Source organism: Dreissena polymorpha, chromosome 9, assembly GCF_020536995.1.
Source record: "Dreissena polymorpha isolate Duluth1 chromosome 9, UMN_Dpol_1.0, whole genome shotgun sequence".
Taxonomy (NCBI): Eukaryota; Metazoa; Mollusca; class Bivalvia; order Myida; family Dreissenidae; genus Dreissena; species Dreissena polymorpha.
In genome coordinates this window covers 102,574,839-102,597,349 of record NC_068363.1, presented here as the reverse complement: position 1 = coordinate 102,597,349, position 22,511 = coordinate 102,574,839, and the positions used below count along the sequence as shown (strand labels likewise).

Sequence of the window (22,511 nt, the reverse complement as noted above, 5' to 3'; positions counted from 1 at the left end):
CTAATAGGATATCATGTTGTTAATTGTTATACACCTGTTTTTGTATACCTCTTTATGGCATGTTTTTACTGCGCATATTGCCATACTTCAAATCCATGTTTCATGTATTCATGCACATGTATATGGTATACATTTCCAGGTTGATTTCCAAGCGTTCTCGAATAAAGGCAGTATTTCCTATATTTTTGTGGGTGGCTATCATTCATTTGAAGGGCGTGTTTTTACCACCCATTATGTCATTCAGGAAATAATCTTTTCTATTTTTTTATCTGCTTTATGGCACTTTTAAATAAATGCCTTTTTCAATCAATAAAATTGTGTTTGTCCTTTCCTTCATGACATATGATTCAGTCCGATTTATGACCTTTTCATTACCACTTAGGACAGTACATAAAAAACTTAACACAAATGACCACATGAAGAGACTGAGTGTCGTGTGGATCACTGTCTTATTACCTGAAAGGTCAAGGTCACACTTAAAGGTCAAATGTCAAATTTGGTAAAAAAATGTGTTTGTGTGTTGAGCAGAGCTTGGAGACAGAAGTTGAATGTTAAGGGGCATATATGAACACAGTCATGTATTGTAAATATTTACAGTAGTTTAATGCTCAAACACCAAACTAAAGTTTGAATTTGTGTTTGCCTCACAAAAAGTATGTAGTACACATATTCTATTTTTATTTAAGTGTACAATTTGAAATTTATTATCTTTATATGTAAATATTTTTTTAAGTTTGAAAACTATTCAGAGGACATTATAAGTTCAATGTGAAGTTTGATTTTAAACAGGAAATGAAGGTAAGGTTCATGTGAATTGTACGTGTACATTGTTTAAGTGCACATTAACAAATCCATAGAAAGTAGAATGATGAACACATTAATGAACATTTGTTATTTCATGCTTTTATTGGGTTCATACAGAAATATCAGTTATTTTAAATATTTGATTCTTTGTTGAAACAAGTAAAAATTAACAGTATTAATTTTAGTAAACATTTCCACTGTTCTTACTTTGGTCTGGGTCTGCAATTAATACACTAAATGAAACAGATTCTTAACGTTTACATGCTCAGCATTTGTCAAATATTTTTCCTTTGAAAATCTCAAGCAAACCCTTTAAAAATGTATAAAAGGCATGAAATAAAAAGAAATTTCGTTGGTGTGTGTAGATTATAAACATTTTCATAAATTTATAATCATAAAAAAGTTTTCACTTGTTGCTGTGTAACTCGTGGAAATATTTATTTCTCAAATAACTTATTATTCATTAAAATTGATAATCAACTATTGCCAGCACATAACGTCTGGATGTTTGGTTAAATGTAGCTAAGGAGTTTCAAGGTGTTTTTGCATCAATGTCACTTAATATATAATGGTGTTCTTGGTCACCTAGTTAAAATAGATAAATGTTTCATGGGGCATACTTGAAATATAGTTTTTGTGTTAACACAAGTAGTAATGTTTAAAGATATTTGTTGATACTTTTTGTTTTTAAAATGGGTTTGGTTGGTTTATGTATTGAAATAACAATTTTAATATGGTTAAGGTTACAAATGGACCCCTAATAAGTGATTTGATATCGTTCCAAGCTTTTTTCCAGGTTCCTCAAATATGTTTGATATACCCATTTGTTTGGGATTTGTGTATTAAATAATAGAGGTAGTGTGTTTTAAAGGGATCTTTTCACGCTTTGGTAAATTGACAAAATTGAAAAAAGTTGTTTCAGATTCTCAAATTTTCGTTTTAGTTATGATATTTGTGAGGAAACAGTAATACTGAACATCTACCATGGTCTAATATAGCCATTATATGCATCTTTTGACGATTTTAAAACCTAAAAATTATAAAGCGTTGCAACGCGAAACGATTGAATAATTTGGAGAGTTTTGTTTTTGTCGTTAAATTTTGTGAGAACTACGAAGACTGCTTATATAAGGTATAAAATACGTCCAGTACGTGTACTCGGCGGAATAGCTCAGTAGGCTAAGGCGTTTTTACTTCAGGACTCTGGCAGGACACCAGGGGTCACTGGTTCGAAACCTGGATCGGGCAATGTTCTTTTCCTTTTTTAAATTTTATTCTTGATTTTTTACTGGAGCTGTTACGATCCAATGCTTACATTTATCGGTATAAAGCATTTAATGAATAAGTTAAAAAATGCCAAAATCTGTGAAAAGGCCCCTTTAATGCCTTAATTTATTAAATAATCAAAAGAGGACTCTTATAATACCATATCTCACATGTATACAAAACATAGGTTTTCCCACAGAAAAACATATTTTAGATTTTCACCAAAGTTAAACGTGAAACAAAAGATTTTGTTTGCAGCTTTGTGAATATTATGGAAAACATTTAATACCTAGATTCTGTCGTTTCAGATGACCCCAAGCAAATTCATGTTTGACATGCATATGGATACAGAACAGAAACTGGCTAACACACACACAATGAAAGTTCCGAGAAAGATAGAGTTGTTGGATATGGCAGACACAAGCTTACAGAAGGTAATGTGAATTTCCCAAAATAAAATCAGTAGGTGTTCTAAAAATAGTCAAATAACCATAGCAAATAAAATGTCTACTAACTGTTTTGTATTAACATGCTCTACTTTTGCGCCGACAAATCTGTATTTACTGTTTTGTTTCATAAGCATTGGTTTAAAATATGAACTTTCAGTTTCAAAAAACAGTTTTACAGCTTTTGAGCTGCATACCTTACAATTAAGATATTTAATTATAATAAAATGTAACAGCCACACTTAAAACCATTTTTCTTTTAAAGCTATTAACTTATTCAAAGCACATGTTGCATTTTAACCTGACTTGCATACAAAAACAGTTTGATATCCAAGATGTCAGCCCTATGCCTAAGCATCTTGGACTGGTCAGGTCGAAGACCTCGGTAAGACCAAGGCATGCTGCACAATCATATCGTTACTTCGATTGAATTCCCACCCCGGATATTTCCTGCATGAAAACCCAGACAGTGTTGTTTTGCATGACAAAAATGTTATAAGGATAGTTTAATCAACTTAGATGAAAAGATTAGTGTCTGTTGTGCAAAATATAATTGGGTATTTTGCCTATTTACAGCTTTAGTATTTTTTTTCCCAAATCAAGTCCCAAAATTACCAATTGCTGGATTGACTTTCAAATGTTTCAGGTTATATCGGTTTAAAGTGTAAAAATGATTAATTTTGAATGTAAAGAAGTGAAACTCCAGCTGCTGGAGCAGTATTGAATTCTCATTATATACAATTAGTTGGTCCTTTATTTAAGGCAAGTGACCAATCGCCAAAACAGTACAAAACAGCACAAAACAGCACGATACAAAAACAACATATAAGAATAAAGCTGTGGTCACCGCCTTGGAACGGTCAATGCAAAGCATTGGGGGTTTAAACAGGTTTAAGAGCGCTCAACCTCACACTTGGCCCAGCAATATTCATGATACATTTAAGTGTAAATAAAATTTAACCTCATAGCATTGCAACTCAAATTAAACAATAATAAAAGGAAATTAAAACGCATTCAATTTAATTACGATTTAATTACTCAATGGTATTAAAGAGACCAAGGCAACAGAGTTACATCGTTTTGAGGAAAGATGAAATGAAACTACTAACAAGTGTCAACTACATTCCTTCTTTGTAGAAAAAGATTTAAGAATAAAGCATCATTAAGTTAATATTTCAGATCATCATCGGGCAAATACAGGAAGAAGCAGCAATAATGGGTGTAAAAGATCCATATTACATAGCTTGGTTGTTTATGTGACTGCTAAAAAATAAATAAAATAAGAAACGCCTGTCAGAGAGAAAATATTATAAAAATTGAACGCTATAAACCCAATGACCCATGCATGTAGATTAAAACAGTGAAAGGTTGTGGTATGAAGCAATATAGAAGCGATGAAGTCACAAAAATCAATGTAGCCAGGAACAATGAAAGAGTATCGTATGACGTAATAGAGAAGCGAAGACACGATGACGTGAACAAAATCCAGGGGCAGTACTGTAAAATAAAAATATTAAAGGGGCGGTACTGTAAAATGGAATTACCAATAAAACCAGCTTAGGTGATTAAATATATAAGAATCAAACGTATAAAATGGTAATTCCATTAATGATTCCAAATTTTAAGAGAAGAAAGATATAGTGAATCGAAAACCAACAAGCACGTGTTTTTAAGACGTTAACATCATATCCTTTTGATAAAAATGAGTTAATTAAATTGAAAAGTTTAATATAAACATTTTTAGCTCGACTATTATATATGAAATATATATAGTGGAGCTATCCTACTCACCCCTGGCGATGGTGTTGCCGTGTCCGTTTTTGCGTGCAAATGTTAAAGGTTGCGTACTACCCCAAATATTTTTAATGACCTTTGACATATTGCTTTCATATTTTGCATACTTATTTACCATCATGACCACAACCTATAAACAAGAGCAGACAACTGTATCAAGCATTTTTACAGAATTATGGCCCCTTTTATACTTAGATTATGCATATTATTGATAAATCTATGTTAAAGTTTGCGTACCACCCCAAATATTTCCTGTGTCCCTTGACATATTGCTTTCATATTTTGCATACTTGTTAACAATCATGACCCAAACCTATAAACAAGAGCAGACAACTGTATCAATCATTTTGACAGAATTATTTCTCCTTTTATACTTAGAATATGCATATTATTGATAAATCTATGTTAAAGTTTGCGTACTACCCCAAATATTTCCTGTGTCCCTTGACATATTGCTTTCATATTTTGCATACTTGTTTACCAACATGACCCCAACTTATAAACAAGAGCAGACAACTGTATCAAGCATTTTGACAGAATTATTTCCCCTTTTATACTTAGAATATGCATATTATTGATAAATCTATGTTCAAGTGTGAAAAACAAAACAACACTTACCTTACATACAACAATGCACTCCACCCAAACCATCCCCCACGCCCCCCGCCCCCCCCCCCCCCAAAAAAAAATTAAAAAAAAATTGTCTTCTTATTTTTGAAAGATCATCTATTAAATGATCACACACCCCATTATACCCCCCCCCCCCTCTCTATGATGGCTTTTGTTATACTGTAAAGCACTCGAATAGTGGAGCGCGCTGTCCTCTGACAACTCTTGTCTTATAGATATTTGAATTTGCAAACACGCTTCAAAACATCTCAACATTGAAGTTGTATTAATCATAGTATTGATTTGTTTTTGTTCATGGTTTTCTACTTTAAGTTTTTTAAATAATTGTTTTAGTGATAAAAATGTGTTTTTTTCCCCCCTTTAATGTAAATTGACTCTTAAAGTCCTATTTGTACGGGCATGTTCCAAATACCCCCCCCCCCATAAGTATATACATGAGAATGTATTTTTTGTCACTGTGCATGATGGAATCAAATGAAAAGTATTATAAATGTCTTTAAGTATTTGTTTATATGTATTTACATTTTATTGTTTACGTTATACTTAATCAATTATTTTAACTAGACTTCATCAATAAATAAATTTAAAAAAATGACAGTTATTGTTTTTGTTGGAATTCTATGGATTTATTTTATGACTAAAATATTTATATGTACACCAGACTGTTTTGAGATTTTATGTTATTTTGTTGACATTTAGATGGAAAATTTTATGTGAAAAAAGAACTGCTGGTGATTAAGTTAAATGCGCTAATATAAAAAAAATTCCATTTTTACTGAAACATTGTCCTCAGAAGTTCTATTATATCTATTTTGTGACAATGTTAACTATATTTAATTTTGTACAAGTTTTAAGTTATTAAAATAAAGATTCATTCTTAAGTTGCCAGTAGTTGAAGCTTTGCATGAACTTATTCATTGTGTTGCATGTGTAATATATGTTGTATATATTATAGATATATCACCTTTTATTACATGTGTTTTATGTGTTTAATCTTCATTTTTGTCCTGGACTGAATTTTCAAGGCTTGTTTGAGTAAATAGTTATATGTTTCGTACATTTATTAAATGCTTACAAATCTGTTCTTGTTTCATCTACATTATACCACAGGTAAGCATTAATTAATTGCCATGAAATGTACACTACACAGTAAATTAATAAATGCTCCTTCAAAGCTCAGTATTTGACTCTTTTTGAAATGGGAATCATTTAATGTCCTTTCGAAAAGATTATCACTTAGTTATTATTCCCTACAGAAGCTTTGTGAATAACGGCTTTGTTTTTGTCAAGTTGTATGTACAACGGCCCTTGTCTTTGTCGAAACAGTTTTATATACAACGCCTAGTTTCTTTGTCAAAGCAATTGTATGCATAAGGGACGCTGTTTTGGTCAAGGAAATGTGTGTTTGTTATTTTTCTGCCTAATTCACATTGTAGGGGGAGCCAGCAGATTCTGTTCTTACGCTGGTATTTGCTATTTACCACTTTCTGTGGAAATTAGAATTTGATGTTCATTTACAATATCTTGAATACCTTGATTATTGCTTAATTTATTGTTTTGTTATTTTATTTTATCAGCTTTATGATTGTTTGTTATTTGTGAAAGCAATACAAATTATTGTAAATAATCCTACCTCTTAACTGCAACCAATACAATTGGAATTATTATATAAAACTTACATTTCTTAAAAACAATACAATTTCCTGCATTTATATTTTATGATAAAAAGGTTTCAAGTTTGCACTATTTAATAACTATAATTCTGTGTCATATATGTATTTTTATTTAATAGCAAACCATTTGTTTCCACGAAAAATGTGCATATTTTTTAAATAGACACATGCTTTTGGTGTTGCCAAAATATTGAACCATAATGGCATGCTGACTTTTCAGTCTAAAAGATAAAAATACCCCATATATATATATAAATTAATTTCGTAATCAGTCAATTATTCATAAAAGGTTTAAGCCAGTATTGCCTGGCATTCATAGAATCAAGAATGATCTTTTTGTTTTGATGTTTCCAGTTCTCCCAAGTCAATGTGGATGAACCAATGTTTCAACCGTTCCCGTCGGAAATCTTCTTCCAGAAGTTTGTACCCTTCGAGACGTATGAAGTACCCCTTGTCCTCAGGAATAATGACAAGGCAAGTTTTTATATAAACCTCCTTCTTGGTTAACTGGGCTTAATGCATGTGCGTAAAGTGTCGTTCCAGATAAGCTTGTTGTTGTTTTTAAACAAAAAAGTCCATGAAATCAGAAAGTTTTGTCCCTGATTAGCCTGTGTACACTGCGCAGGCTAATCAGGGACAATGCTTTTTGCACACGCCCCATTTTCTGTGAGCAAGACTCATATTTACTATACACGTTTAACCTTTTACCACTTATATTCTGGTACATATTTTGACACAATTGTAGTCCCTTAAAAAGTTAAATTTAATTAAAGACCTTTCTTCTTGATTCAAGTTTAAAAGCTGTCATTTCCAACCGTTAGATACCGATGAGCAACAAACAGCAAAAAAACTGAACAGACTGAGAGTTTCTCTCGGGCTGTTCTGGTTTGATGCTGTTTGCATATAACCATATTCACTTTGCTTCTAAGTGGAAAGGGTTTAAATATAAATGCATGAAGTATCAGCAAAGTCCTCTATTTACAATCATCTACTGGTGTTTCCAGGTGCCCCGCCTAGTGAAGGTCACACAGGCAGACTCGCCCTATTTCAAGATAATCAGCCCTCATGACGTGGGTAATAAGGTTGGACCGGGCCTGCCGACCACATTCAGGCTCCAGTTTACACCGGATGAGGTCAAGGTCAGTGTCTTGTCTTTACAGTACCCAAAAATGTCTAGTTGAGTTGGGGAAATTTAGCTTATTGCATGTTCTAAAGTTTTGTCTCTGATTAGTCTGTGTATCTGTGCAGTCAGCACAGACTTATCAGGGACGACAAATTTTCTTCTACATTGGATTTTTGTTTAGATGAAACCTCCTCTAAACGTACAAATTATATCAAAGTGGAAAGTGTCTTCTCTAATTGGCCTGTACTGACTGCACAGGCTAATCTGAGATGACACTTTATCAACTGCACAGGCTAATTTGAGGCAACATTTTACCAACATTTGTTGAGTCCAGCTTACCATTACGAGATTCTTTAAGTCATATCCAGCAAGGCCTCTGTAGTTTCAAACATCATAATTTAAGTAACAACTAAATTTTGAGCTAAAATAATTTATGCGCAATATATTTACAAAATAAAAGCCATGGGAGAGATTGAAAGGAAAATAATGTAATGCTTTAATTTACTAGTCATAGATGCTGGTTCTGACAGTTCTTAAAGAATTGCACCATTACTTAATTTTCATATGATGTTTAGTAAGACAGCCTCTTAACTGGGTAGCTTAGTAGTGTTTTCCCAGGAGGGCAAAGGGGCATGGCGCATTACTTTCAAAAGGGCATTTTAGCGCGCAGTTTAGGCAAACAAGGGCAAAAACGTTCCGTGAATACCTGAATTAGGGAGAAACATGTAATCTCATCAGAGGCAGTTGTGGAGAAAAAAAAAAATAAACAAGCACATTTAATGGTAATTGATGTATTTAACTTACTTTGATTTATATTAATATATTTACCTTGCAATGTACATTAAAGTTCCATGCTGTTTCAATACACTGTACAGCACAACAAACATAATAAAGCAATATATGCATATGAATCTTATTATACACAGATGCACTGAGTAAATTGATTGCTAACAATATGCAAACACTCGTTTCCGTGACATGCATCCACTGAGTAGATTACAAATAAATATGTTGTTGCTATCTAAAACATTTTTATGCATTGTTGATTATCACACACATTTCATTAACTCCTTCTACATGTATGATCACTATCGTTAATTCGATCATTTACAACGTTATTTGCCATTTTTGCCGAGTCACAATTTAATTCTGTATATCCGCCAGCTTGTTAAAATGATTAAGCGACAGGTGCGCATAGCAACGTAAAATCGTATAATACGTCCGCCTAATACGCGATTCGCATTTTGTTTAATTAGTACACTGTAACTCCAATATAAAGCGCTCCGTTATAACGCTGAATCCAATATAACGCGGAGGGTACTTGGATCCCATTTTTTCTCCAACCTTCCATTTTATTTCTGATTCAAATCCGTATTATGCAACTTCATGTATTTTCAGACAATTCAAAGATGGCGGCAATCACAGTCATGTTGATTGCTTTATCCAACCGTCCGTTGAACCGATTATAATCGCCTCGGGGTTAAACAACACCGACAGCTAATTGGTGTTAATCTGTTGTGTAATGTCAATAAAGGTGTGAAAAACTCGCGTGTCAGTGTTTGTTACATGTATTCCTCATCAGAGCGGTTCAGTGCGATAATTTCCATAAGTTAAGTGCAAGCGGGATAGTTATACAATTCAAGTAATTCAAAACGATTGAAACATTTTTACTTTGATATGGTTGCAGTTTGACTATATTAAATAAGCGGCTGTGAAATATACTGCCTACTGTATAAAACAACTTTTTCTGTCATTTCATTATCATTCTAGTATTATGTCATTTAATCTTTCAGTTCGTTTATAAGAAATTAAATAATGCAGACGATTTATTTACATGCGAACGCAGTGTACCGGCAATTGTTAACAGAGTTTCACTTTCATTTTCGCGCGGTATCAGAAAGTCCCCGGGAAACACGTTTTTTGCATGCGTATAACGCAATAAAACAATTTTTTGTACATGAGTCGTATTGCATTCAATCTAAATTTAAAGTCGCTCGTCCAATGAAAGCTCTGCCCCATAATGCACTGTACTCTTAACACTACTGAAAATGGCATATATGCGTACGGTTGTGTTTACGAATTTCTTAAACATATATCGTCATTAATGTTCAAGATTATTATTTTATAAGTAATGTTGCAATTTTATTGGATTATCGGATAAATCTGCACATAAGAAAAGCGGTATGTATACTGTTATTGTTATCGATACGGTTCGGTTTATATGCATGTATTTGCGTCAGCACAGCATGGCAATATACATGATCTATATTATAGGCTATTCTATACCTGTTTTTTTTATAGCGCCCTGCAGTAAATGAGCTCAAAACCTATAACGCGGATTCCGTTATAACGCTGTTTCGCGGCTTGGACCCCATTGACCGCGCTATATTGGAGTTAAAGTGTATACGTCTCAGTAATTATTTCAATAATTAATTATCTTAAAGACGATAACTATAAAGAATTAATTTGTGTTTTTAAATGTAAATATGCGTAAAAATATATGTTTTGATATAACTGACTTATGCATGAAATGCACAATTTCCGCGAGGATAACATCAAGTTTTTCATCAAAAGTCTCTGAAGTAACAGTCCACGATTTTATCGTGGAGGAGTACACATCAGCGACTGATTAGTGCGTTTGGTATAACATAGCCTCTGACATTATCGATTGATAATGACACGGGGTTATTCACGCATGACTAATTCTTAACCGTGCGAATCTTCGCTGTCTTGGGGCCATAATCTGATACTAGTCGGCTTAGAAGTTTGGTCAAGGGGCAATTAAGATGTTATCAATAAGGGCACAAAACAGCGGGTGCTCATGAAAGGGCAGGGCGGCGGCCTTGGGAAAGGGTAGCGTGGCGCTAAATCGCATTGAAGGGGGGCAGCGTGGCGCTACAAAAAAAGGGCATGGCGCTGCGCCACATTAAAACGGCTTTGGAAAAACACTACTTAGTTGGTAGAGCTCTGTTGGTAAAGCTAAGTTAGTTGAACTCATTTGTTAGACCTTATTTGGGGGATCACAAGTTCTATTGCCAGGTAGGCCACATAAAAAGTTCTGGATTTTATATTGAAATCATTTCAACATCCACTCCCCACCGACAAATGATTCAAGTAGGCTGTTGTCAGTTTATTGGTATGTTGACTAAGTGCTGTCTAACCAGATTACTAACAAAATTGGTGACAACTGACTGACATACTTTTATTTAATTACTATCCAGAACAGCAAATCATTATTTGAACCACGTTCTGTGACAACTGGGCGAGCCTCTCAGGCTAACCAGGGAAAATGCTTTCCACTTTTATAGAAGTTTTTGTTTAAAGGAGGTGTCTTCTAATTGAAACTCCAGAAAGGCAGAAATGTGCAGTTTGCTCAGGCTAATCTGGGCCAACACATTACGCACATGCATTAAGCCCAGTTTTCCCAGAAAAGGCCTATTTGTTATTGTTATTCTTTGTAACAGGACTACACCCATGAGCTGGTTTGCATCACTGAACGTGAGAAGTTCATAGTTCCTGTGCGAGCGATCGGATCTCGAGCAATCCTGGACTTTCCAGACGAAATCAACTTTCCGATCGGACCAGTCAAGTATTCAAACACAAAGACTTTGTTGATAAGAAACTCCGGGAACAAGGAGGGGAAATTCACTCTATCCTGTGAAAAGTGAGTACTACATATTGTGAAATTATTAAAATGTAAGACCAATTTTTACTTCTTGTAAAAATTGCGTTAAGTTCATAGTGAAAATAAGTCGAATGGAAAACTCTTTATTATTTCTGTTTTGTTCCACTTTGTAAAATATGTCCTCTCACCAATGAACTAAGATATGCATGCTTGCCCCACCTAGAACAATTTAAATGAGATACCTTATTGTCTTAACCCTTGGCCACTCAGTAATGCACTTTGACGCATTTGAAGTCCTTTAGAAAATCAAATTAAAGTTAAGTCCTTTCTTAATATATATATTCAAGTTTGAAAGGCTTCATTTCCAACCTTAAGATACTGATGAACAGCAAACAGCATAAAACCTGAACAGACAGGTAGTTACTCGCAGACTGTTCTGGTTTTATGCTGTTTTTACATAGCCATTTTTACTTTACTTCTGAGAGGGAAAGGGTTAATAAATAATGATTATTTGGATCTTTGCACAAGCAACCCAAAACATTTAATTGATTTGGGGGCAAGAAAAGATTACTAACTTAGTCTATAAAGATAATTCTGCCAACTGAGCTAGCCTGATTTCAAATTTAACCAGGTTTGTGCTAATGTTATTATCACCAAACACTTCTCATATTTCAGACCATTCAAAGTTTTCCCAGAAATCGCCACCCTGGGCATGCAGGACAGCATGCAGGTGAGTGTGGAATTCACGCCGGACAAGACAGGTGACCATCATAGCGAGCTGGTGATCCACTACGACTCTGGAGAGGACATCTACGTCAAGCTGTACGGAGCCGCACAAGACGCCAACGTGCGTCTGGACAAAAATTCCGTCCGAATCGAGAACACGTTCATCTCTATGGCCAGTCAGAGGACGGTTACTATCAGCAACCGTACCGACGTCCTCGCCCATTTCAGGTGGACACAGTTTGCCACGAGAGAAGAAGAGGATCAACAGAAAAGCATGTATGTTGAATTTTTTAAGCTTCTCTGCATTAAGGAAAAAATCTTTAAGTTTTAAATGATTACATTCAACATATTAATTGTCCCCTCTGGTGAAAAAAACTGGTTTCACCGGAGGTGACTTATGGTTTGTGCTCTGTGCCTCTGTCTGTCTGTCTGTGAGTATGTCTGTCTGTCACACTTTTCTGGATCCTGCCATAACTTTAAAAGTTCTTCATATTTTTTCATGAAATTTGAAACATGGATAGATGGCAATATGGACATTATGCACGTCATTTCATTTTGTTCCTACGTCAAAAATTCTGGTTGCTATGGCAACAAATGATTAAAAAAACACAATCTTACAATGGTGGAGCCAATAGGGCACATAATTGCTTGCCAATAGTCTTGTTATTACAGTGGAAACCCTCTTAACCGGATCCTCTCTTTACCGGAATCCTCTCTAAACCGGACAAATTGTCCGGTCCCATTTTTTCCCCTATAAAACCATGCGTAAAATATCTCCTTAAGACTGGAATCCCCTCAATTCCGAATACCGGTCATTCTTTGGATCAAAATTGGGTCATTCCATACGTAATTGTACCTCTCTAACCCGCTCAGGGCCGGTTTGTTGCACCTTAGACCTAGTGTCAAAAAGTTGTGAATAGCAGATTAAAGACGCGTGAAATTAATGAAGGTGGTAGAAAAAATTGCAAACTGTAAAAATCGCAAAACATCTTAAAGATACTTGTCCTGTGATGTACATATCTATCAGTGGAGGTGATAATACTGATCATAATTACTGATAACAAACATAGAGTTCTTTAGTGTGTTTTGTTTTTGATGTAGGAAGCCGTGCTAAATTTTAATAATCTTAATGCTATTTAATTTTGTGTTTTTTATTACAATTGCTTATTTAGTATAAAATGGTGATTTGCAGAGTTATTGAAGCAGTTGCATTAAGATATTCATTTAGATTTTCAAATTGTTAATTAAGATAACTAAGACTAAAAATGTCCGAACCTCCTTCTAAGCGAATGCGCCTGGAATTGTCTCTACAAGACAAAATCAAATTGATAAAAGAGTCATAGATGTTCCCTAAACCTAAACAAAAGATGCTGTCAGAGTAATATGGGGTAGGAAAATCGACGATCCGGGATATCGTATGAAAAAAGTAAATTGACATAACAAATGCATACATGTATAAAATAGTTTGTTTTTCAGGGTGCACTGTTGATTTATGTTGTGACTGATATTGCTGATATATGTAAATAAACCATTAAAATTTGCTGAAAGTGCTGTTTCCACATTAGGCATTGTAATTGATTTTCTGAAAGTTAACTAGTCAATGTCCCCTCTAAACCGGAATCCTCTCTAAACAGGAATTTCCTGTCGGTCCCGGAGTTGTCCGGTTTAGACGGGTTCCACTGTACTTATAAAAACTTATCCAAAGGCATGACCTTTTGCTATTTATTTCGTTTTCACAGAGAAAAAAAACACGATTTTTTATATTGAATTTAGTTTTCACATCTGATAAATTAATTATGACTGAGTATTATTCTCATAGTTACAAAAAGTATGATGAAAAGAGCAGTTGAATTTCGTGTTTATTCAGGTGTATAGTGGATTTAATTTCATATAAATTTAAAGTTGTTGCTTTGATACAAAATCAATTTTAATCATTGAATATTCTCTTTGTTTAATCCTTTCTCACTGAAAAGCAAACTGAAAATGGCACTATGCAACCAGCATAAAACCAGTACAGCCTGCGAGTAACTTGAAGGCTATACAGATTTTATGCTGTTTGCTGCTCATCAGTATCATAGGGCTGGCAAAAAAACACTTTAAAACGTGAATAGCGAATGAGAGATCTTTTATTTAATTTGATTTTCTAAGGGAATTTACATGCCTTAAAATGCGTATCTAAGCAGTAAAGGGTTGACTGCTGACTATCTTCATCTCCCAGGGTGTTAAATTCTCTCGAAGACGAGGAAAAGACCGACTCAGACCGGTTCCTTGAGGAATGTATCCAGGACCCCACCCTGCGGGACAAGCTCTCCATTTTGGGCAGAACATTCCAGAACAGGAAACAGGTGAGAACGAGGATCTGAGGATCAAATGGAGTCTTGCCATGGAAAAATGGGGCTTAATGCATGTGTCTGAAGTGTCATCCAAGATTAGTCTGTGAAGTCTGCACAGGCTAATCAGGGATAACACTTTCCTGCCTCTACACTGCATTTTTATTTAGAAGAGATTTCCTTGAAACAAACAATTCCATGAAAGCAGAGAGTGTCATCCCTAATTAGCCAGTGCAGACTGTGCATTCTTATCAGGGACAACGCATAGCACAAATGCATTAAGCCTTGTTTTCACAGAGTGAGGCTTCAAATTTCAGGATTTCATATTTCAACTTAGTGGCACATAGCATACAATGGTATCAAGGCCATGCTTTTTGGGGCATGCTGGCTCCTGCATATGTTGTTCTTTGTCTGATTTCAGTTTATAGTTATCATTAAAAAAATGTCCATAATATCTACTCTCAACATGAATGGTGGTGGTGTTATTTTTAACAAATTAAGTACAAGGTGTTGAACATTATAGTTTCTGAATAAAATGAATGCTATAAATAGGGCTGCAAAGATCTCAAAAACTACGGATTGGCAATGCATTTTACATAATAATTGTATTGTTTTTTATGCCCCCTTTCTCAGCTGATACAAAACGATGAGATGCTGTTTAACGATGATGTGGTGAAAATTGAACCGTCTGAGGGAGATATCTGGCCAAACTCGAGCATAGATGTAAACATCATCTTCAAACCACGCGAGGCAAAAAGCTACACCAGAACTGCCTTCTGTGACATCACAGGCAGAGAATCGCGTCTGCCGCTCCGGATCAAAGGCGACGGCATTGGGCCGCGTGTGCAGTTCTCGTTGGAAAGTCTCGATATGGGAAACATTTTTATTGGCTCGAAGCACTATTATGAGATTGTGATGGCAAACAAAGGGGACATTGATGCCATTTATAGCGTGATACCCAACCAGACGGTTTTTGGGCCGTGTTTCCAGTTCAATCCTGCAGAGGGAATTGTTATGCCTGGTGGTCACCAGGCGATACAGGTGTCATTTCAGAGTCCATACCTGGGCGATTTTGAGGAGGAGTTTTGCTTCCAGGTGGATGGCCAGCCTGAGCTGTTGAAAGTCACATTTCTGTAAGTCAATAGTGTTATATCTCTAGAAAACTAGTTTTTACGTGGTCCTGTTTGATACACTTGTTAAACCTTAAAAAAAACAAAAACATGTGCTGTTCACTTCAATAGAACTTTATTTACAATGCTGAGTGCAACCCACTGTCTCTGTAAGTGTATTCAAGTGCTTGTATTTACATAAATGCAAGTATGAAATTTATGATTCTGTTTGATTATTGTAAAATATATATTGAACACTTTTTCAGTGGAAGTGTTATTGGCCCAACTTTCCAGTTTAATGTTCCAAGACTGAAGTTTGGAACAGTTTCATTTGGTAAGAATTGTTTGCCACCTGTATTTGTATGTGAATGATGTATTTTCTTTGCTATTTGAATATTTTCATGGGGAAATATTTTTAGCAAATGGACTCTAAATGTTTCTAAATAAGGAATCCAACAAAATGTATGTTTTGAAAGTTAAAAAATAAGTTAACATGAGAGGTGTTTTGAGAAAACTCGGCTAATGCATGTGTGGTAATAATTGTTCCAGATAAGCGTATGCAGTCTGCACAGGCCAATCAGGAATGAATATTTCTGCCTAGACTGGATATTTGTTTAGAAAATACTTCCTTTAAAAGAAAATTTAAAAAAAAGTGTTGTCCCTTTTAAGCCTGTGGAAACTGCACAGGCTAATATGGAACGACACTTTGTGCATGAGGATTAAGCTTAGTTTTCCCTGAGTTGGGCTCAAATGTATACTTTTTGTTTTGCAGGCTTTCTGAACACAAAAACCTGCACCTTGTCCAACACTTCACTGGTTCCCATGAAGTTCAACCTCCGCGTTCCTGGTGACGGTGTCACAGCCAGTGTTTGCGGAACCAGCGACCTGGATAGCGTGAGGAGTGAAGTGGGGACCAGTCCGTCCCTTGCGCTTGGTGCAGAACAACCACGAGAGTTTGAGATCATTCCGGCGTCTGGGACTATCCCACCCCAGAGCGAGATAAAGGTCACGGTGAAGTTCATCTCAAACACGATCAAGAAATACGAGATGAATCTGGTGGTGGATGTTGACAAAGTGGGCGAAGAGATTGTGTCCCTGCCCATAACTGCCAAGTAGGTTTTGATTTGTTTTTGCATTATTGTTTGCTGTGTATACATTGCAGTTTGCCGAAATTGATATATTTTGAATATTTAGCAAAACATGTTTTTCTGAAGGTGTTCAATTGTAAGTAACAGAAAATCACTAAATGTGTATTTGTTTGTAATTTTATGCAATGGAATCATTTAAACAAATGCAAAAGGTTGTTGTTTCTATGTTTCCTGTAAAAAAGTTTCAACCATAAGATGTGGTTAACATACTAGTTCTTGCCTCCAATTTTTGTTTTAAAATCTATACTTGTGCATTATACACTGCCTTAATCACGTAAGGAAAGATTAAACACAATGCTTTGGAATATCCTGTGTTGTTTTGATGCCCCCGATAGGGTGGCATATAGTAGTAGAACTGTCCGTCAGTCAGTGTGTCTGTCCGTCCGTAATGTTACGCATCAAAAACCTATGTTGTTTTTTTGTCCCCGGTAGGAGGGCATATAGTAATCGCAAAGTGTCTTTCCATCACACTTTGCGTTTAGGTTTCGAAAAATACATATAACTTCTATGTCCCTTGAAATGTAACCTTCATATTTGGTATGCATGTGTATATGGACAAGGCCTTTCCATACGCACACACATTTTGACCCCTGTGACCTTGACGTTGAACTTAGGGTCTGCGTTTAGGTTTTAAAATCTGCGTTTAGGTTTCGAAAAATGCTCATTACTTCTATGTCCCTTGAGATATAACCTTCATATTTGGTATGCATGTGTATATGGACAAGGCCTTTCCATTCGCACAAAAATTTTGACCCCTGTGTCCTTGACCTTGAACTTAGGGTCCGTGTTTAGATTTCGAAATCTGCGTTTAGGTTTCGAAAAAAGCTCATAACTTCTATCAAGCGTTTATAGGGGGCATAAGTCATCCTATGGTGACAGCTCTTGTTTTATGTCAGGGATAATAATCATCCATTCTGACTCACCAAACTCAACATAACACATTCCAAAACTTGTTGCTTTGTCTCTCAGTGATATTAATTAGCAATGCTCTTGCAAAAAAATTCCTCAGCAATATTAATTAGCCATAAATCATGTTGTTTTTCTTTGAAAGGTGCATGGTGCCCCTGATAACTGTCCTGAGCCCGATCCTTGACTATGGGCGCTGTTTTCTGCGTCATCCATATGAGCACAGCATCAAGCTTCATAATGACTCAGACTTGCCAGCAAAATACGAGCTCATAGCTCAGCGTGTCAACAATGAGACGCCGATCATGTACAGAAGCCCACAGCCAAAGGTTTGTTGATTAATATTTTAATAATGTTTTGACAAATTCAGCAGACATGTTCACAGATTCAGGAAGTAACAATTTTCTAGCAGTTTTCATAATTCATAGAAGTTAATAAAGTGTAATACGGTGTTAAAAGTATTAAAAATCACACTTCTTACTCAATCTACTATGTATGCTATTTTGTTAAGATGTAATACTTTGAAAATAATGAACTTATAAAGAATTAGAAAAACTAAATGAATGATGATTTTATTGAGTTTTATTTTAACTGTTGAAAACTAGTAAATCATGTAAAACAAGCAAATTTGTTGAATTGATATCCCCCACCAATATGCTTCTGGACACAAAAGTATTATATTTGACACTCAAAAAAGCATTTTTTCAAGATACAAAGGACCATAACTCAATCATTAACAGATGATGTACAATGCCATTTGGCATGCATCATCCTCTGATCCATATATATACTCATACCAAGTTTCAATGAAATCGGCCAAAGCACTTCTAAGATATGGCTCCGGACGGACGGACAACGCCAAAACAATATCCCTCCGCCTATGGCGGGCGATAAAAAAGTAGAAAACTCAACCAGAATGGTACTACAGACATCATGTAATGTATGCATTGAAAGATAAGCAAGTATAAGTAAGGATGAATTATGAAGTTTTGTAAATGATCCTTGCTCTGCAAATATGGTGTTTAATGTATTTGCATAAACTGTCGTCATTTGAAGAAAGTCTTTTTTAACAAAAATTAAGTTAATACAGATAGTGCACAGGCTAATCTGGGAAGACACTAAATGCACAAGAATTAAAGCCAGTTTATCCAGAGCGAGACAAGTTTGAGTCGCATTCTGAGAAAACAGGGTTTAATGCATGTGCGTAAAGTGTCACCCCAGATTAGCCTGTGCAGTCTGCACAGGCTAATCAGGGATGACACTTTCTGTCTTAACTTGATTTTTGTGTAGAAGAGACTTCCTTTAAACAAAAAATGCCATAAAAGTTGATTGTATCGTCCCTGATTAGCCTGTGATGACTGCACAGGCTAATCTGGGATGACACTTAACGCACATGCATTAGGTCCCGTTTTCTCAGTTCTCGTTTACCTTTTCCTTGTATGTTTATTTTCAGGGTATCGTAGAAGCCCACTCTGTGTTAGACGTTCCCCTGATTATCGAGGCTCAAGGGATAGAGGAGCAAGATGTTGTGGCGAGCATCGCAATCTTCGGCAGTCCAGATCCACCTTTGGTATGCCTCAGACTTGTACATGCAAACAAATGAGCCTCGCTCTGGGAAAACAGGGCTTAATGCATGTGTGTAAAGTGTCATCCCAGATTAGCCTGTGCAGTCTGCAAGGCTAATTAAGGAAGGCACTTTCCACCTTAAGTGAATTTTCACTAAGAAGATACTAAAAATAAAAACTTAAAATACATTGAAAGAATGAATTAAATTTTCATTCCCTTATTAGCCTGTGTGGATTGCATAGGCTTATCTAGGACAACGTATTGGTCCACTGACCTACATGTTCCTTATTCCTTCAGTGTGTTTATGTTGCTTGTATTTGAGGAGGTCTGCTGGTGCATGTGATAGCCTTGCAGCTTTTGGATTTGATGAAATGACCTAGTGACCTACATTTTGATCTTTTGACCTACATGTTCCTTGTTATCTTCAGTCAGTACACGTGGCATGTATTGGAGAGGGCCCAGTGGTTCATGTTATGCCCTTGGAGCTGGACTGGGGAACTGTGCCAGTACTGCAAGACAAGTGCAAGAAAATCCTGCTGTCTAATGAGTCTCTTATTCCTGCAAAGTTCACGGCTCATATGGTGAGTGTGTTGGCTGCTGAGAGCGTATTTAAATGAGCCACGCTCTGTAGAAAGGGGGTTAAATGCATGTGCGTAAAGTGTTGTCCCAGATTAGCCTTTGCAGTCCGCACAGGCTAATCATGGATGACACTTCCCGCCTTAACTTGATTTTTGTTAAGGAGGGACTTTATTGAAAATAAAAATTCCATAAAAGCGGAAAGTGCCGTCCCTGATTAGCCTGTGCAGACTGCACAGGCTAATCTGGGATGACACTTACGCACAAGCATTAAGCTCAGTTTTCTCAGAACGTGACTCAAATGTCAAATCATAAAGTTATACTGTAATTTGTACATCATCATCCATGACTTCCAAAGTTAAGGCTGAAACATTGAGATTAACCAAATGTTCATATAAGATATTTTTATATAAGAATTCATTATTATCAATTTAATTTGGAATGAAATTTCACATTTTAAAAATGAAGACTCAACATTTTTATGGTATGAGCATGGAACCTGTTTCTAAAGCTGTGATGTTTAAGAAGTACATTTATCATGCAGAATTTTGAGAACATATTTGAATGATAAATCTGCGTTGGTTGACAGGTTCGTCCAAAGTCCGTGTACCGCGTAGATCCCTCTGATGGAGAGATTCCGCCTGAACAAAGCATGGAGATCACAGTGACTGCGTGTCTAGATGACTGTGTCAGGTAAACACATAATTACGTGACCATCCGGGGCCTTATTCCTCAATTTACTATCTGGGAATGTCCATTTTATTAGCTTGGCTGTTTTCGGAGAAAACCTGAGGTATTGTCATAGCCAGCTCGTCGTCCGCCGTCTGCCGGCGTCATGCTAAAACCTTTAGATTGACTTTAAAATCAAAGTACTTCCACATACAACTTTGAAACTTTATATGTACACGCCACATCCATTTTGGGGTCACTAGGTCAAAGGTCAAGGTCACTGTGACCTCTAAAAAAAATAATCTGACAAGCTGTACTTTATTCAAACCTGCACCCGCAGCCTAGCGTTGGCACCCGTTATGCCGTGCTTTTGTTATATTAGCTGTGTTTTCGGAAAACTGGGCTAATGCATGTGGGTAAAGTGTCATCGTATGTCAGCCTGTTGTCCACACAGGCTCATGAGGGAAGACACATTCCAACCAGACTGGAGTTTTGTTTAGAAGAGACTTTCTGCAAACAAAACAATTCTAAAAGCGGAAAGTGTCATCCCTGATTGGCCTTTCCACGTATGCATTGAGCCCATTTACCTGAGAATGTGGCTCTTATGGCACCATATTCCTGTTTTAATCATCTGGGTATATTTGTCTAGCTATACAGTCCAACCCCTCTTAAGCAGCCAGTCAAGGAAACAGCCAAATTGGCTGCTTAAGCGGGGTGGCCTCTTAAGAGGGGGTTGGGTCATAGGGAGTCTGGAGTTAATGAGTGCATGGCCAACTGTTCAATTTTTGTATAAACAAAATGGTAAATATGTGTACATGTACTAAACAATGTATAGACTTAAAATAATTTTATTTCTTCCTTTCTAAAATCAGCTATAAGATAACATTTTCATTCAAAAAAATATTCTATTCATCTTTCTAATCATCATCAATATCATCATCATCAGAATCAAGTCAATGAAAAAGAATCATTCTCATGATTCATTGTTTACACAATGGGCGTTGTATGGCCCCAATGCACTTAAGATGGGAACAGTTGTGAATCAGTTATGCGTGAATAACTCCCGTGTCACTATAAATCGATAATTTAATCGGTTTATTGCAGTTTTATGGCTTTGAATACCTACCGCACAAATTGATCCCAACAGTGATATCTTTCACGATAAAATCGTGGCCAGTTACTTAAGAGACTGATAATAGCAACCGGGTGTAATCCTCCTGGTAATTTTATTCCCAAATGAGAATAATAATTTGTAATCCGAAACACACCACCGATTGTTTAATTTTAACAAGACGTTTACAAATTCTAGCATCGTGTATTTCCTTTGTTCCGACAAAAGCGCCCGAAAATTATGCACCAATGTACAATGTCACGCCATACCCATGGTTCGAAAGCATGCGTGTATTGATTTTTGGATAAAAACTTTGTAGCACAGAGAACATGTAGATCAGTTGATTTCGGTTAAAAGTTGTGTTGTTCTTTTTAACTTTTAATTAGCCGATAATTGTCATAAATGTGTGCTTGAAATAGTATGAGCTACAAATAATAAATTATAAATTAAGAATCTCCTTTCCAGTAATAATAGGTGATATTCGCACGTGCGGAAACAAACAGATCAAACGGTCGCATATTGCTTTTAACCCGATAATCCGCCGCTAATTAATTGCAATTTGCAAACTGGCTGTCAAAATGTTTATCACACATCACGCTTCAGTACTACAGAGCCTAAACCGCAGACTGGAAGTATGTATCGATTTTTTCGCCATTGCGTCTGTGTAATTTTGCCAATGTACATGACTGGCTTACTTGCGCGTGATTACTCATATGGGGGGGAATTTAACATTTGGGATGCAAAATTGCTGGCCGCTGGCCGGAGAAACGGGATTACCGCTTAAGAGGGGTGCATTATATAGTGTTTATCGACGGTCGCGGCACAGACCGGCCGCCTACACGGGGTGACCGGCGATGAGGGGTGACCAGAAGTAGGGGTTGGACTGTAGTCTGGAGCCAAACCCATGTTATTATAATCTTGAGCCAGGTCCTTGTGTTCCTATATTAAACAGATTGTGCAATATTTGTGTTGTTAAAATCTGGACACTTATTTGTGCAATTATATTCCA

At 36.1% G+C, this 22,511-nt stretch overlaps 1 protein-coding gene across 11 annotated transcripts in view; it reads left to right on the top strand.

The window, feature by feature from the left end:
• LOC127844544 (hydrocephalus-inducing protein-like) overlaps positions 1-22,511 on the top strand; it is a 71,500-nt gene that overhangs the window by 6,882 nt on the left and 42,107 nt on the right. For 9 of the 11 annotated variants that reach the window (XM_052374882.1, XM_052374876.1, XM_052374885.1 and 6 more), the window contains 14 exons: positions 2,379-2,504; positions 6,377-6,406; positions 6,968-7,087; positions 7,618-7,752; positions 11,201-11,400; positions 12,037-12,363; positions 14,306-14,432; positions 15,051-15,550; positions 15,793-15,860; positions 16,299-16,638; positions 17,726-17,909; positions 19,034-19,150; positions 19,575-19,727; positions 20,312-20,415. In XM_052374882.1, coding sequence (XP_052230842.1) covers positions 2,379-2,504; positions 6,377-6,406; positions 6,968-7,087; positions 7,618-7,752; positions 11,201-11,400; positions 12,037-12,363; positions 14,306-14,432; positions 15,051-15,550; positions 15,793-15,860; positions 16,299-16,638; positions 17,726-17,909; positions 19,034-19,150; positions 19,575-19,727; positions 20,312-20,415 — 2,531 coding nt within the window. Of the gene's footprint in view, positions 1-2,378; positions 2,505-2,843; positions 2,902-6,376; positions 6,407-6,967; positions 7,088-7,617; positions 7,753-11,200; positions 11,401-12,036; positions 12,364-14,305; positions 14,433-15,050; positions 15,551-15,792; positions 15,861-16,298; positions 16,639-17,725; positions 17,910-19,033; positions 19,151-19,574; positions 19,728-20,311; positions 20,416-22,511 lie in introns of those variants that run through there. The other 2 variants (XM_052374881.1, XM_052374887.1) reach the window with 2 other exon arrangements.